Source organism: Octopus bimaculoides, chromosome 3 (assembly GCF_046866305.1).
Source record: "Octopus bimaculoides isolate indiv1 chromosome 3, ASM4686630v1, whole genome shotgun sequence".
NCBI lineage: Eukaryota > Metazoa > Mollusca > Cephalopoda > Octopoda > Octopodidae > Octopus > Octopus bimaculoides.
In genome coordinates, this window is record NC_142930.1 from 168,263,432 (window position 1) to 168,280,931 (window position 17,500).

General features: G+C 36.1%; 1 protein-coding gene across 5 annotated transcripts in view; it reads right to left on the reverse strand.

The window, feature by feature from the left end:
- Positions 1-17,500, reverse strand: part of LOC106877248 (neuropeptide S receptor) — a 362,222-nt gene that overhangs the window by 314,313 nt on the left and 30,409 nt on the right. For 2 of the 5 annotated variants that reach the window (XR_016241289.1, XM_089350002.1), the window contains exon 2: positions 6,806-6,849. The exons of the other annotated variants lie outside the window; for them this stretch is intronic. Coding sequence is in view for 1 of the 2 variants with exons in the window: in XM_089350002.1 (XP_089206128.1) it covers positions 6,806-6,849 (44 nt within the window). In the remaining variant the exon portion in view is untranslated. The remainder of the gene's footprint in view (positions 1-6,805; positions 6,850-17,500) is intronic. 5 annotated transcript variants of the gene reach the window in all.

A 17,500-nucleotide genomic window follows, 5' to 3' on the forward strand; every position in this document is an offset into this window, starting at 1 on the left:
ATTTAGACAGATCAACATATCAGTAATATGAATTACATGTAATACAAAAATGTATATATGTTAACATACAAACATTTCCGAGTTATACACAATACAAATGATATAGGGAATTAAAGGGATTAAAGAAACGTATAACTGACCCAACATCTGTTTCTATGGGCTCGGTGATCAATAATAATGTTTGTAGATTGCTTCCATTATAGGATGAGTCCAGCTTCAGTCTTCAGGCAAGAGATCTTGCATTTGAGTTGTTGAAGGAAATATTCAATACATGATATTATTTGCGACACAAAATAAGCATTGCTCGCTTATCTGCACGACACAGCCTACCGTTTATGCGTGTTTGCAGGCACAGGTGCGCAGACGCACACACACACACACACACACACACACACACACACACACACACACACACACACACACACACACACACAAGTAGACACATACACCCGCGTACAGACATATACACACACGTGACACACGCGCGCAGATATATACACACAAAATACACACACGCGCACACTGATGTGTATATATATATATATATGTATATACATCTATATATTCAAAGATGAGAGAAACATGTAAGAAGACATACTTATGTGTGAGTGTCCATATACATGTGTGTATCTGTGTGTGTGTGTACGTGCGTATATAAATATGTGTGTCTGTATATCTATATACATACATATATATCTATATATATAGATATATATGTATAAATATATATGTATGTATGTATGTAAACATACAGCATGCGATGGGTAAAATGTCGCCATAGTATAGTTTTAATTCCGCGCGTGTTCTTTGTTTGTGTTTTATTTTGTCGACGACAGAGCATAGTCGTGTCAGTTGGGCACCGTCTGTGAGAAACATATCACCATGACGCAACTAACTCTGCCAAAAATTTGAAAACAACATGCCTTACTGCTTGGCATTCGCAACGGAAACTCCCTTGCGAATATTTCAGAGAGTTTGCGTGTCAATGGGATGACAGTGAAATCTGAAGAAATGTACGGAGAAATATAAATATCAAACATCCAGGCAACATCATGGTGTTTGAAGTGATCACTAGTGATGGCGACGTTATGCCTCCATTCATCTTCCCACACACCCTCACACTCAACACGGAGGCCTACATCAAGTGCCTGGAGGAGGGAGTGCTGCCCTGGGTCAAGTGGGTGGCTGCTGGAAGAACCTGTATCTGGTAAAAGGACTTTGCACCTTACCAAACAAGCAGGAGAACCCAGTCATGGCTGTCACACAATTTCTTCGACCACATCACCTCTAACATCTGGGTACCTTACTCCCAACACTGACCCCCCCCCACCCTGATTATCATGTGTGGGGTGCAGGTGAGCAAGAGACCAACAAAAGTCCTTGTAACATCAAAGATGAACTGAAGGCAAGGGTTATGGCAGCGTTCACCTACTTAAACAGTCCAGAAGAGTTGCAGGATATTCCGAAGTCGTTCGGAGGCCGGGACTGAAGCCAATGGCCATTTTATTAAATAAATTTATTCTTTAGTATTTCAAGATATTTTTATGTAATTTTGGTAAATATAACTGTTAAAATGAGATGTCAGTGTTATTTTCATTTTTGCGTAATTTAGACGACAGTTTATTGACTACACTCTGTACACACACACACACACATATAGAGAGGGAGAGAGAGTGAGGGGACAGAAATAAAGAGATTGAAATTAAGGGTAGAGAAGGAGGAACGTTACAAAAAGAGTTATGCGTTTTTATATGAGAAATAGATCCCAGATTGTACGAGTTTTGATATACAAAATTCGTGCAATTAACAGTATGTTATGGATCTCGACTGCTTTATAAATCAAGTTCATAGTTCTTACTGAATCTTCCTATTCTGTTCAGTGATCCTATAACAGTAACAGTGTAAAATGGTCCCCCTTTTTAACGTGTGATAAACTTCACAAGGACTTCCATTTTTCTTCGCTTTCAAATTCTTTTCTAAGCGTATTTATATACGCAACAGCACAACTCAGTGGCTTGATTCTATATCACACACACACACACACACACACACACACACACACACATACACACACACACACACACACACACACACACACACACACACACACACACACACACACACAAATACACACACTTATCGTTGCATCTCAGATGTGACCTTTCGTATACTCGTCACAATGCAATTAATGAAATTATTTTACCATGTCAACTCTGTTCTGAAATAGCCTTGTGTTGATCCGAAAGTATCGCCATGAGGTCAAGCTTTAAGGGTTACAGCTTCTCCAATCAGTTCACTTCATGTTTGAACTATGAGTCTGCTTTTGTGAGGGAAACTGCAAACTAAATTCGGCATCAGCGGTGCAAAGAAAATAACACGAAGCATCTAATTTGGAAACTTTGCAGAATGAGATGGACTTGCTATTTCATTCGAAAAGAAGATGAAAAATTTGCAAAACAACTGTCCTATAGGTGGCTATATTCTTGGAAATGTGACGCTCACATTAATCACATTGTGATTAAGATCGAAAATCTCAATAAGTGTACCATTTGTGTGAACGGCTGGATGGGAAATATATTAATAGAGTATCAATCGTGGGAAATATTTACCAAATGTCTTCAATCGTTTTGTTAACAATCGTATTAAACGGATAAAAATTAGAAGTAAATCAAATACAAAAGAAATATCTTGTCAAACATTCATCTTGTACCGGATTTATTTTTGTACACTTCGACTTGTTAACGACAGAAAGTGGAAATTACCTTATAACCAGCACATACAAGTGCATGTGTTCTTTTTCATGTTATACGCTTTGTGTATCGACTGGTGATCGGGACAGACATATGTCTATAAGAATTAGCAAATGTCATGATTCAGCATAATTTCAATGAACACAGTGGACAAATGTGTGTGTGTCTGTGTGTGTGTGTGTGTGTGTGTGTGTGTGTGTGTGTGTGTGCGTTTGTGTGAGTTGGTGTATCTATGTGTGTTCGTGTTCAGGTGTGTTTGTGCATGAGTATGTTTCTTTGGCTGTATGTGTTTGTATATATGTGTGGATTGGTGTGGAGGGGGGGGCGGAAATTTTCTAGTAAGATTTACAAAAACGCCATTAGCAAAAAACCTATCTTCATTTTTCATCGTATTTTTATGTAATGCCTATAATGGCAGAATCATGTTCTCCTTGCATGTGTATATATATATATATATATATATATAAATATATATATGTAAATGTATGTATGTATGTATGTTTGTGTATAATAGAATATAATATATGCTTTGTTTTCTTTCAAGTTACACATTGAAAAATAATTTAACATTAAACAGAGGATTACTCAATAACTTTTTGTAGAGTATTTGACGGAGAGAAGTAAACCGAAATTTCGAAGTAGCTACTAATATATATCTTCTAAGCACACACACACATATATACATACATAATAAATTCTCTTATAATCCATCTTCCCTGTTTCATTTGCAAAACTCTCCGACGAACGGGAGCGTGAAACTCTGAGTAACAGTTTTTGTGATATTTCAGCTAATTTTTAATAAAGCATATAAATATATTCTGCTTGTGTTTGGGGTTAGTCATTCTCTCTTAGTGCCTTATTATTTAACACACTCATCGGTAAATTTTCCACTCATTTACTTATTTACTTTTCCTATTATTTGGTTGCAACTTTTTCGATAGTCGTTGACTATGTGCGTTATCCGAGCTTTGTTGTTTGTGTTTGTTTGTGCGCATGTGTGTAGGTCAGTGTGTGTGCTCATGTATGTATGAATGTATCTTCCAAAAACCAAATCCAAATACGAAGTACACGCACATACACACACACACACACACACACACACACACACACACACACACACACACACACACACACACACACAGACACACATATATATAAAGGTATGTATATATGAGCATGGATATGTATGAATAATGACAGAAAAGATGCGTCGTATAGACGATGTATAGCTGAGCTGTGATACACCGTCGTTAATTCCGATGCTTCTTCAAAACTATTTTCTTATATTTCCGGTGTAAGCGATTACTTCTCTTGCATCTATATTTACATCACGTTCTCAGCACTCATCTTAAAATATACTTTATTTTCTTAACAACAACATTATAAAATTATATTGCTTTTAGTTCTGCACGATATTACTCTAATATACTTTATGTTCCTTACAACCTTTCTGGATATAATAACTCTGTACCACTTACACTAAATGGAGTCGCCATTTTTCTGTGTTACGTAAATGTTGCATACTGTAGCATCAAACGCTGTGTATGTGGTTTTAGGCGACCGCTAGCAAACAATACAAACAAGCAATTATGGGAAATAAATACTTATATACTTTTATGTAAGACGCAACATTTGTTATTAAAATTATATAAGTTATATATATTTCTTGTTTGTTATTTTACTGTTATAAGCTTAGTTTTATTTGATTGTATTCCCTGCACGACTTACACATTCACTTATTCTATTGAGCTCTGTATGGTGACTAATTTTGTACAGTTGTATGGATTCCAACGGCCTAAATTTCCCTAACTAAATCCCTAACAATCATAAAGCATTTTAATCGAGATACAGCGATGCTAAAATCACCAATGAACACACACACACACAATCACACATATATATGAGGCCCATGAGTGGCTGTGTGGTAAATAGCTTGCTTACGCGCATGCGTTAGTTTTACTTCTGCTCTGATGTTGTTAAGACATTCCTTTGCAGCGGTCTTGAATTGAAGAACTGTGAAGGCGCAACTGTAAGGTAAGACATTTGTTTCGGTGGGGGATTCAGTGGGGGTTTGTTGTTTGTTGTCCACTTTTTGCAAACAAGAAATCCTTACTGATTTCCTGGCATTTGTTTGCCTATAGTCGCGCCGCTTCATTTAATTGCGAGAATTGTGTTGATTCGGGAGCGTATCCTGCCTCCAAAAATTGTGAAAAAATTATCTGAATTTTTACTGTGGTGTTTTCTTCTTAAAGCTCTGTTTCAGCTGCTGTGTCCCTGTTCACTTTTGGAGTACCTGTGGAGTATCTTATCGCCAGGAGTACCGGGTGGCCGGAGTTGTGTGTTGCTTTGTTTTGAACTGTCTTCTTTGCTTTTTTTTTCTTCTTTGTTTTTCTGTTCTTCTTTGTCTTCCTTCGAACTGTTTTTTAACTTTGTTTAGACTTTTGTTGTTATTTCTGGACATTTTCTTCAAAGCATGGCAGAGAAATTGAACACTGCGTTGGAGTGGGAAATCATCCCACCCAAGCAATGGGTAAAAATCTTAGATGAAAAACGGTGGTTTTGAGGACTTATGCTAAGTTACTCGACACCATCGCGGTCTTTCTTAAGACAGAAATGGAAAAAGATTTGGTGGGACATCTGCCAATTATTTAGTTTATTTCCAGGGGTGTTAGATATGCAACGGTGTGGTTGTTATTTGACACCCCTGAATTGGCTCGCAAATTTGCGAGCTAGCCCTTAGAAGGGCAAAAGATTCTGTTTCTTTCCACGTATTGTGGGAAGAAATTAACAAGAGCTTGGGTCTGTGGGCTGCCACCGGGCTGTGTGTGGCAGCGGGCCCAAGCTTTTAAATGTGAAATTGTCGGCGACCGACTGGAGTCTTCTACTCTAGCCTCGGGCCGACCAAATCCTGGTGAGTGGATTTCGTAGACGAAAACTGAAAGTAGCCTGCCGTATATATATATATATATATATATATATATATATATATATATATATATATATATATGTACGTATGTATGTATATGTATATATGTGTCTATGTGTGTATGTGTTTGTCCCCCTATTATCGTTTGACAACCGATGCTGGTGCGTTTACTTCCCGTAACTTTGCGGTTCGGGAAAAGACTGCAAGAAGTAAAAGAATATATAAACGGAAATAGAACAAGATAGAAAATGCTAAAATAATTTCATCATGAAGAAAATTTTAGTACCGGTTTCAGTCTTTGTGACATTTTAAACTTAGAATAAATCATAAAAACAATTAAATTGTGGAAATTAACTTCATAACCCACCAGCGAAACAACATTGTTGGTATCCCAACATCAAACAGAGAAATAAAAAAATCACTACCTGCAAGATAGACATTACATCTTACCCTACCCTATAAGGAGGTACCAACGGAATTTTTGTTCCAACAATCCACTAAACAATCACGTAAAACAAACCCGTACCAGAGGCAATAATTGGTTAATATAAAGATCTTCACCCGTTAACAAAATCAAGAAAAAAAGAGCCTGCTGTATGTTAACAACTGTGTAGAAAACAAATATGACAAAATAAGAATTGCGTCAAAGAACCTAGTGGGTTGGGGAGGCCTTTCGAAAAATTCACAAGATCCGATTTTTTCTGTCATAACTTTTCGGGAAAATAGTAATATATTGATTTTTTTTTGTTATTGAATTCCATATTTTTGGTTACGTCCCCATAACCATCGCCTTCATTTTCCACTTTTATCGGATTTTTTTTTTTTTGCGTAATACTTAGAAAAATAGGAAGATTACGATTCTAAAAAAAAAAAAAAAAGTTGTTTGTAAATTTTCAAATATATATATATATATATATATATATATATATATATATATATATATATATATATATATATATGTATATATATATATATATATATATATATATATATATATATATATACCCCCAACTGCCTCGGCTCCCAATTCTACAGCCTTAGCTTTTAACCAGGCTATCCATATGCTAGAAATTACAGAAATCTCACAACCTGCAATAACATGAAAGACATATGTAATCAATCTACTCACCTTTCTGCAACGATTTCTGGGTGTCCATCTTGCTTTCTTTCTCACTATGCAGAAACAGACAAAACAACCGTTCATTTTCACTTTTAGACAGCGGGATGGCGGAGGGGGGGGGGGGGGGCATACTTATGGGTCGGAGTTTTTTTTTATTAAAAAATTGAAATTAAAATTTGAATTTGTGTTTATTTTTTCCATATCCTTAATCTCCGTATTTTCCCACATTGATTGATTGGAAAAAAAATTCAAAAAAATAAAAATAAAAAAAACATTTTAATTTCACGCGAATCACTTTGTCATATTACTGCGGGAAATTACTTTGAAAGAAATCTTTGTAGAAAGGTGAGCAGATTGATGACATATTTCTTTCATTATGCTGTCGTAGTTTTGTGAAATTTCGCTGCAAATGTTTTTTCCAGAAGCGGATCCTCCATAACCAAACATTGAGATTTTGTAAAAGGAAAGTGAATTTATATCCATGTTCCTGAATGTTATGACGGAAAAATCGGATCTTGTGAATTTTCTGAAAGTCTTCTCTCTACCCCACCAGGTTCTTTGGCGCAACTTTTTTTTTTGTTATATTCGTTTTCTACATAGTTGTTAACACCCAGCAGGCTGTTTTTTTTTTTTAACAGGTGAATATCTTTATATTAACCTAGTAATTACCAATGACGGCCCCTTAAAGCACCCCATCCGAACATGGGATATAGGGACACAGTTTTCAAGAACCCCAACCATAAATCACAACAACAGGAGACATCTGCATAACAGCTTCCGTCGCAATCACCCCAATCAGTTTTTAGACCCAGTACGCAAACACAGGGATGCGAGATAGCACCAGACAGGAGAAGCTAAATGTGATAAAAATTATCAATCTAACTCACAAAGAACTAACATCAAACCAAATCAACTTACTCTCCAAGGGGCTCAAATTTACACCCTCCACCAACGCCCCAACTGCAACAAAATGAAAGAAGACATCGCGGAATTCTGTACAAAATTACGACTCGCCGAGGAATTATTCGACAAATACAACGAGGACGAATCGTTAGTGCGAAATAGAAGTAAGTATACCCTTTCAAAATATAAGAACAAAATTCTTGACCATTTCTGTGAATACATCACAAATTACCCATATCAACATATACACAAGCAAAAACACAAGCCAAACTTCAGCCAAAAAAATAGGGTGATCTGAACAAATTAAAGGATGATAAAAGAAATAGAGTCTGATAAAGGGAATGCAGTTGTCTTACTGGACACGGTATACTGTATAACTCTGGTACTCTCCATATTAGAAGGCACAAAACATTATGAAAAAGTCCGACACTACAATCAACAGCAAATAACGAGAAACCCAAAATCTATGTTAAACCTATACAAAAAAGGGCTCGCCGACATGGAATACGATTAAATGACTAAATTCAAAAGGAAATTCAGTCGATTCTACGGTATTCCAAAGATACACAAAAGCCAGAAAATAAGTAACGCATACAGGAGAACCACATACACAATAAACAAGGTTCCTACTCCGAATGACCTCAAAGTAAGACCTATAATAGCAGGTCCCGCATGCGAAACGCACCGCCTCAGTAACTTTTTAGATACACTCTTAAAACCATTCCTCAAGCATAACAAAATTTACGCAAGGGACGATCTGGATAGGTATGTTCAATCACCTTCCTAAAACAATGAATAAAACCCCTTACTAGTATCCTTTGAGGTCGTCAACCTCTATTCCAATATCCCCCACAGCTTAGGAATAGAGGCAAATTGAATTCTGGCTAGAGAATTACTCCAATGAACTTCCACATCGCATCAAGAAAGAAGTCGTAATAGACGGGTTAAAATTCATATTGGAGAATTAACTGCTTTGTCTTCAAAGACAACTTCGATTGACTAAAGTCCGGGTCTGCGATGGGTATGAGAATGCCCCCCCCCTCCTTTGCTAACCTAGTCATAGGATATCAAGAAATCGGTCTTTATCGTAAGGTACTAGAAAAATACGGCAACCCATTCTCCCTCTACATAGAAAAAAACTGGAAGAGGCATCTGGATGACTGCTTAATTCTTTGGCATGAAAGTATAGAGAGACTTAAAGAATTTCGAGCACTTATAAATGGACTTGACGCAAACATTCAATTAACGATGGAATGTAACCATCAACAACTTCCATTCCTTGATATATTCATGAAGAAAATCAACAGCAAAATAGAAACAGATACATACTATAAACCCACGGACTCCAAGCAACATCCACCGTTCAACTTATGCCAGCCTAGAAGGAATATCCCCTTCAACATAGCAAAAAGGATTTGCACTATAGTTCCTAATACAAACACTAGGGACTCACAACTACATGAACTAAAGGATACACTCATCACCGGGAACTATCCACCATCACTAATTGATATAGGCTTTCAACACTTCAACATCCACGAACTCAGACATCCCAGACTAAGGAAGCATTTACAACCAAAAGCCCGACTGTATTTCTCCACACACAACCCCCTTAACAATGAAGCCTTCGACATCATCCTCCAGAACTTTCCTCTACTAAAAACGTTCCACAGAATGAATTTAATCCTACAAAAACGCACACTATCATATAGGATATTCCGGTTGCGTACTCAGACAAAACCAACTGAGTATTTAGCGCCTAGGGGCTACTCCGAAGCATGCGTTATGTTGTATTTCACGTTGTTGGTTTATTCTAGGGTGCCCGACAAGTCGTAAATTCCTTTGGTGTATTAAAATCAAATGAATAATAACAGACACTGGAAAATTGTCACCTCACTTCAGGTGTTTCTTACGCATCTTTTTAACAAAAGAATGAGAACACTACTCCATTCCAAAAAACCAAAATCATCAGACGAAACGTAATTTTACAAACAAAAGCATATTCCAAGAATACAGCAGGAACGTGGCTGAAGTCTGTCGCATGCACACAGACACATACAAGCTCATCTAAATAGCAACAAAGGAGATGTAAACTGCAATGTAAAGCACCAATTACGGCCAAATTGTAATAGTAGAAATGCTTATGATATAGCTAACTCGGTAACAATGTATGAAAATGAAGTCAGAACTGCTATGTATATACAAATAAGAATGATAAATGCTCAGGCAGAGAAAAATCAAAGTGTCAATTAATGAACCTCTGTATGAGTACAAATCATAACTATAAATGTACCGTTCACCTAAGTGAGTGGGGGCGTCATGTTGCTAGATTCAAGAAAATCAATAAGAGACATTCAACATCTTTCGCCGATTTTGTATGGCGACTGAAGGAAGACAAAATTAAGTACAACATAACTTGGTCCATAGTAACGCCCGCGAAAACATACAATATAGTTTCCAGGAGATGATGATTCTGCCCCAAGGAATCCCTGTCTATTCTGTGGACTAATGAGAAGTGATCATTAATAGAATCTCTGAAAGATTCGCAAGATGCCTGCACGCACATAAATGTACTTTCGCACAATGCAGTGGGAATGAATTTGAATAACTGTTAGAATTTATTTGACAGTATGGATGAATTAAGTTTAGTTTTAACCTCCCCATTCTTATGAACACAAAGTAGCGACTTGAGACGCTTTGTGATTGTGAGTGCACGAAACCACACGGGTACGTATCTTTACATTTCGCGGACGCTTCTTTGAGAGAGTGTGCACTCGACACGCAACTTGCATGGGGGTGTTTTATACATCCATATTTGTTAACGGTTATTTTAAATACTTTTCTCCCTGTATTCCGTGTTCGTTTCTTTATTGCATCTGTGACTTTATTTTTGATCTTCTTTGTAAATGAAAATATTTCCCTCGTTTTACTGCTTTCCTTTCTACGAAATGAGAAGATTCATTGCAGAACTGATATTTTAACGAGTTGTACCTATTTATCACCCGATGAGACGCTTCTGCACTGCTGGATGCTCCTGAACCAGTTGTTGAGTGTCCCACCCGCGAGGTATCGATGCTAAATGTATCGAAACAATTGTCGTGATTAATAATAAATTCTCGTATATTCCATTTTCCGTCTTTCCTTTACCATATATGTATACATACATACACACACAGGGACATATATTTATATATATATATTTATATATATATATATATATATATATATATATATATATATATATAATGGAACTGCAACTATAACATCTTATCTTACACATATTTTTATTTTTACTCTTATTCTATTTCCCTTTATACTTCTTATTTCCATCCTTTTTCTAAACAGCCCCTTATAACTCTACTATTTCCCTCTATTTAACCATCTCACGTTGTCTCTGATGTAGGGACATCCCTAATATCCCAGAAACTGCTGTAAAACTAACTTTCTCTTTATAAATGTCCTGAAAATTCCACACAGCTTTGGCTTTGTTGTCTCATTTTATTTAACACACACACACACACACACACACACACACACACACACACACACACACATATATATATGTATATATATATATATATATATTGAAATTTCAGTTCAAAGATATTCCTTATTTCATGGCTACGCAGAAGATATTTCCCTCAACTGAAATTGAAAGCGGCTCCAATGACTGCCAAAAGAACTGCTTCACCTCATAGCATTAGCGACGTCTTTTTAATCTTCCTTCATTCATATTCATAACATCTTTATACCAACTGTAAAGATAATACAATTATTTGTGAAGTTGGGCAGTCATTGGACTTTTTCGATACTGTGTACATTGATTCTGTTTGGAAAATTGTGATGTTCAGTATTTTTTACACTTTTTTTTTCTTTCTTTATATTATTCAGTCTACAAATATCTTTTGCTTTTGCATTGCCAGATTTTTATTTCTTTTTCTAGCATTATCTAATGGAGTCTCATTTAGAAGTTGTTCTCCGTTAATGTCAGATATGAAGTTATTTAGTTCGTGTTGCTGCAACAAATATACATCCCCAGAACCTTCTAAATGCAAAAGTACTTAATGATATTTCAAATAGAAACGAACATGAGGTAAACTATCCCTCATAGGCTATTGTGCTTTACATGCAATAATGGAGAAGTTGAAATCAAGGTTGATTGTCGCATTGTGTAATGACGGAAAACAACTTTTCAAATATCAAAAGCCTTATCCCAACAACATTCTCGTCGATCTTCCTTTTCTCACTTTCTTTTCGTGTTTTTTCGAAATTCTTCTCTATCAATAGCAAACACTTCAACTTTAACTCTGTATCGACAGTGATATTCAACTTATAGAAATAGATAGCAATTATGTGAGTCTTGAGCAAGAAAGACAACCTAAGTCAATTATCGAACTAAACTAACGATTATCGTGAAAGATAACAGAAAACATCATTTTTGTTCTCAGGCAGACACGGACGGTAGAAGACTTATCAAAATGTTTCCAGTTCTTTCACAATAGTTGAAGCATCGGGTACAATTTTTGGCGGATTTATGCTTTTGAGTTCGTGCTTTGAGTTCAAATACCGTGGAGATTACCCTTGTTTTCCAGTCTTCCGGGGTCGATAAATAAAATATCATTTAAAGGTATAGATTGATGACGGAACTTTTCAAAGTGTCACAGACAATAACCTGGAGTGACTGACCTTCGTCTTTTGTTTTGAATTCGAACTTGAGCACTGAGGAAAAGCTTCTAGTTGGACCCGACAAACATCGATACAGGCGTCTCTTTGCATTGTAGAAGCAAGCCTTGGTCTCAACACTGTTGTTGCCATAAAAGGAAGGGGTTTGGTGACAATGTTAAGGACAAGGCATTTGTCAGCAGATGAATGTATCAACAGTGATTACTGGCAGACAAACAGACAATTCAGTGATGTTATCAAATATCCCATACATTTGGCAGTGGTTCACGACAGATGGAGCTTCTAGCAAAATAATGGGGAATGTTGGCGTCTTATCTTATTTTGCTTCCTTCTTTATCACATTTAGAGTCGGATATATTCAGATTGAGCAGTGACTGGAGTGAGAGTACTGATTAATCATTTTGTAAAACACAGACTCTTTCTAAATTTCAAAGTATTTTCTAATCTTTATAAGAACCGCTAATTTAATGCAGTCCAAGAATTTAATATAGGCATTTCATATCCTGAAGTTTTAAAAAAATCGCATTAAAAGAAAGATTTTCAAAGCCAATATTGTCGCTTCAGCTGAATAAAACAATATTTTACTGATTGATTAAATTGCAATGCACCTCATTCGGAAATGTGTGATTAGAATTTAGAAATTGCCCAACAGATGTGTTAGGATTATTATGTAAATGAATTAAATTTTCACGTGGTAATTCTGAAAGGAAGTTATTTCTTCAGATGAACAAATAAACAATATTAATTCAAACAGATTGAGCTGTAACGCTTTAATTTACTAGCAACTTCTGCAGAAAATAACAGTTGCACTCTCACAAGATGTCAAAAGATGTAAAACAAATTTTATTGAAGTGTCAAATTTGAACCAATGCTTCCATTGTAAGAAGTTAATTAATACACATACATGCACTTTAGAATGTCGCTTCAAAATATTACCAATTATAAGATTTTTTCCTTAAGGACATGAAATGAATTCAAATATAGTTCTACAGAGATTATTTTAAACAGTTCGGCGTTAAATCCGAATATGCTTCACTTACCAAATCCTTGCGAGTGATTTCCCTAAAACATTTCTTTCACAATCCTTTAAAAATTTTATTCTATTCTTTGCATTTCGTCATCAAACAAAACAAAGTGAGCATTTATCCCCCTGACGTAAAACAAAAAATCAATATATTTCACCTTCGGAATGCTTAACATTAGGTACGAAAATTATATATTAAATGGTGATACACACAGCCGCGCACATATATTCATTTATATTCCTCAGAAATTACAAAGTGAATTAACGGACGAGAATTCCGTGAAGACCATTTGTCAGTCAAACGAATTAATTAATGCTTTGAACGAAACTTTCGGCCTTTGAATCCCTTTACTATGTCTGCCGATTAAAACTATACCTATTTGTATAATGAAATCTCTCTCTCCCTCTCTCTCTCACTTTCACGCTCTTTCTCTCTCACTCTGCGTACACACTCACTCACACACACACACACACACACACACACACATATATATATATATATATATATATATATATATATATATACACATACATATATACATACGCATACACACATACATATATATATACATACATACATACACATACATATACATACATACATATATCAGTTAAACACATTTGAAATCTGATGAGTACACTATGTATGAAAGCAAAGCTTTTGTTAAAATAGCATAATAAAAACGTGAGAACCAGACTGTCTTAACTTTATTCAACTGATTATATATATATATATATATATATATATATATATATATATATATATATATATCAGTTGAATAAAGTTAGGAATAAAGTTCACGTTTTTTATTATGGTATTTTAAGAAAATCTGCGCTTTTTATTATGGTATTTTAGTAAAATCTGTACTCACCAGATTTCAGATGCGTTTAACTGACATACACATAGATAGATAGATAGATAGATAGATAGATAGATAGATAGATAGATAGATAGATAGTATGTGTATATGGTGAGAATTTAAAAAAAACAAGACGAAGACGGGTGAGTAAACAACAAACACATGTATTAGTTTAACGCTCGGGAAGTTAGAAATTCTTATACATCTCGAGCCTACGCTGTTCTACAGAAAGGAACACAGAAGTAAACAGGGAGAGAAAACAGAAAAAAGCTTTAGTGGATAGTGATCAATCATAGCGAATGCCGGACAGAGGGGTCACACAGGAGAGCTAGGAAGAAGGGGAGATAATAAAGAGGTCGTGATCCCAAAACGAAGGTGCGCGTGCATGTGTATGTGAAAGAGTGTATGTGCGCGTAGAAGGAGGCTGGTAACCTTGACGTGTGCATGTGTAGGTGTGTGTATGATGGTGTGAGTGCTGGGAAGTGGTCAGTGCTAGTGTGTGCGGGGCGGTGTGATGTATGCAAGTATTTCATAATATACATTTATATGTATGAACATATGTATGTGCGTGTATGTGTGTGTGTGTGTGTGTGTGTGTGTGTGTGTGTGTGTGTGTGTTTGTGTGTGTGTGTGTGCGTGCGTGTGTGTGTGTGGTGATTGATCCGTCTCCACAGATGATTACTGTCTCGCTGTGCTTCCTCGATGGCAATGGCATTTCTGACATACCGATTATGTCCTCTCATATAATCATTGCGTCCCTCTTCTTACCTCTATGGTGTGAAGCATAGGGGACAGGCGAAAGTAACACCGGATCGATCGGATCCCAGTGAGCCCCTATATGTTTCCCCAGATTCGAAATCGACGAGCAAGCCCTTTCTCACACTACACACATCGAATATAGGCGGATGAACATTCCATACAGTTGATAATTCATGGGACTTCAGATGGTTGAGATACGCATCCATGGAAAGGATGCGTATCTCAACACGGTCACACGTTTCACAAATATCCAAGACTATGTCCTCATTGAGGTTCTGCTCACAGCCCCTCTGAAGCCAACGCTTTAGGCTTTTGTGTTCAGAAATAACTATACAATTATATATGTACACACGTATATATCACTCTCTTTCTCTCTCTCTCTTTCTCTATCTATCTATCTATCTATCTGTATGTCCGTCTGTCTGTTTATCTGCCTGTCTGTCTCCTACTTATCTATCTATCTATCTATCTATCTACCTATCTATCTATCTATCTATCTATCTCTAGTTCTTTACATATCAGTGTGTGCATGCTTCTACAAATGGGTTTAACATTTTGGTTACTTCCTGACATTTAGAAGAAAAGGAGAGCATGCAATATTAATTTCTACGAAAGGCATGAGTGAGGGTCTGCTCGATTAAATGTACGGTTTATATGACTGGTACATTAATGTATCAACAACGAAAGGACAGAAATCTAACATAATTTTGGTGGTGGTTGAATAAATAATTAAAATATATTAAGTGAATACTGCAAAGCATTATGTCAACGTTCTTTTGTCTCTGGTCAACCCCACTTTTATATTTCCATGTTTTAAATGTCATCAATAACACACAACTGGATGTTGAACACAGCAACAACGTCTTGTCCTTTCGAACTGACAATTATTCCAAGATAATTTTTCGTTAAGCTACAGCATGTATTCCTAAAAACAGGAAAATCATATTGGAAAATTTAATTCCTGACACAATATGTGAGAAAGTAAATCTGGGCAAGCGCGAAAATATCGACTCGTAAATAGACAGGAGGTGACGTAGAAAGTCAGGGCGTTAACTCCGCCCATTATTCACGATCAAATGCAGGAAGAAAACGCCATAGATATAAAATACACACACATAAACACACACGCACACACATAAACACACACACACAGGCAGACAAGAGATAAGGTAAACATTTCGTAAATGGCGTAGCACAAGATCTAACATTGTAACTCTATTAGTCTTATAGATGTCTCCAGTTACAACTGTGAACTTGCTACACATTTTAAATGTAGCAAAATGACGAATTGAAGATATAGGTTTTATGGATGTCTTTGATATACTAAAATAGCAGCTAAATGACTCTCAAATCACATGCTACTATATTTAAAAGGGAAAGATATGTTCAATAATATAATGCAAGATAATATTTAAAAAGTTGGGCCATTCGGACTGGAAATTCTAGGACAGACATAATTGATCACTCAACAGCAACAGCAACAATATCATCCACTTAAACACTACAAGAATGACACCAACGAATCCAAGTGAAATATTAAAAAGAAAAACTAGAACACCACAGAAATACAGAAGGAGAAGGACGCCACTGAATTCTGACACTAAATACAAATGGCTCAAATAAACAGTTTAATGCAATTAAATATTTGATTACAGAAAATGTCTGTTAGTCAAACAGTATAGCTATAATTACAATACTAAATAAATCTACACTGAACTCACGAGTCACTTACACAGAATAAAACCAACCATCAAGAAAATATTGTAGCATTCAAAACCTGGATATTTGAAACCATTTTATAAAATGAAACTGATGACAGCTCATCACCATTTCTACTTTGTAAACCAACAAAGCAGCCATCAATCTGCCACTAGACTTGTGGAAATAGCAACCAAATATACCTGAAACTAAACTCTATCCTCTGAAGTAATGAATATATTCGATAATATAGTTTGTCTATTTTAGAAAACAAAAGACGGGATGATAGTTTCAATGCATTGTGTTCATATTTATGTCCGACCCAGCTGACACGAGCTAAGACATTTTGATTATAAAGTGACACTGCAAATCTAAACTCCAAACAGTGGGGTTGATCGTCGTCGACGTCAGGGAATACTCAATCTTGTAATACCTACTAATTCACGACAAATCTCAAGTCAAACAATAGAACACAGAGACCACACATGGGACAATGTTGCTGCACTTAATGACAGCCGGGTCACTAACCACAGAGAGATTACATGACATGCAATCATTCACCAATATATATCGACCCTTGGTTCACAGACTTGTCGTCTCATTTCTCGATATTTTACAAATTTTATTGTTGTAAGTGATCTCTTTTTGTCAGAGGACTGGTATTGAACCAACACAGCCCATGGTAGCAGCGGTGGCTAGTTTTCGTTGCCCTCTTCTTTCACCGATATTTGGTATTTCCCACACTCGCCACTAACCACTCTGCCAAATCCTTTCTCC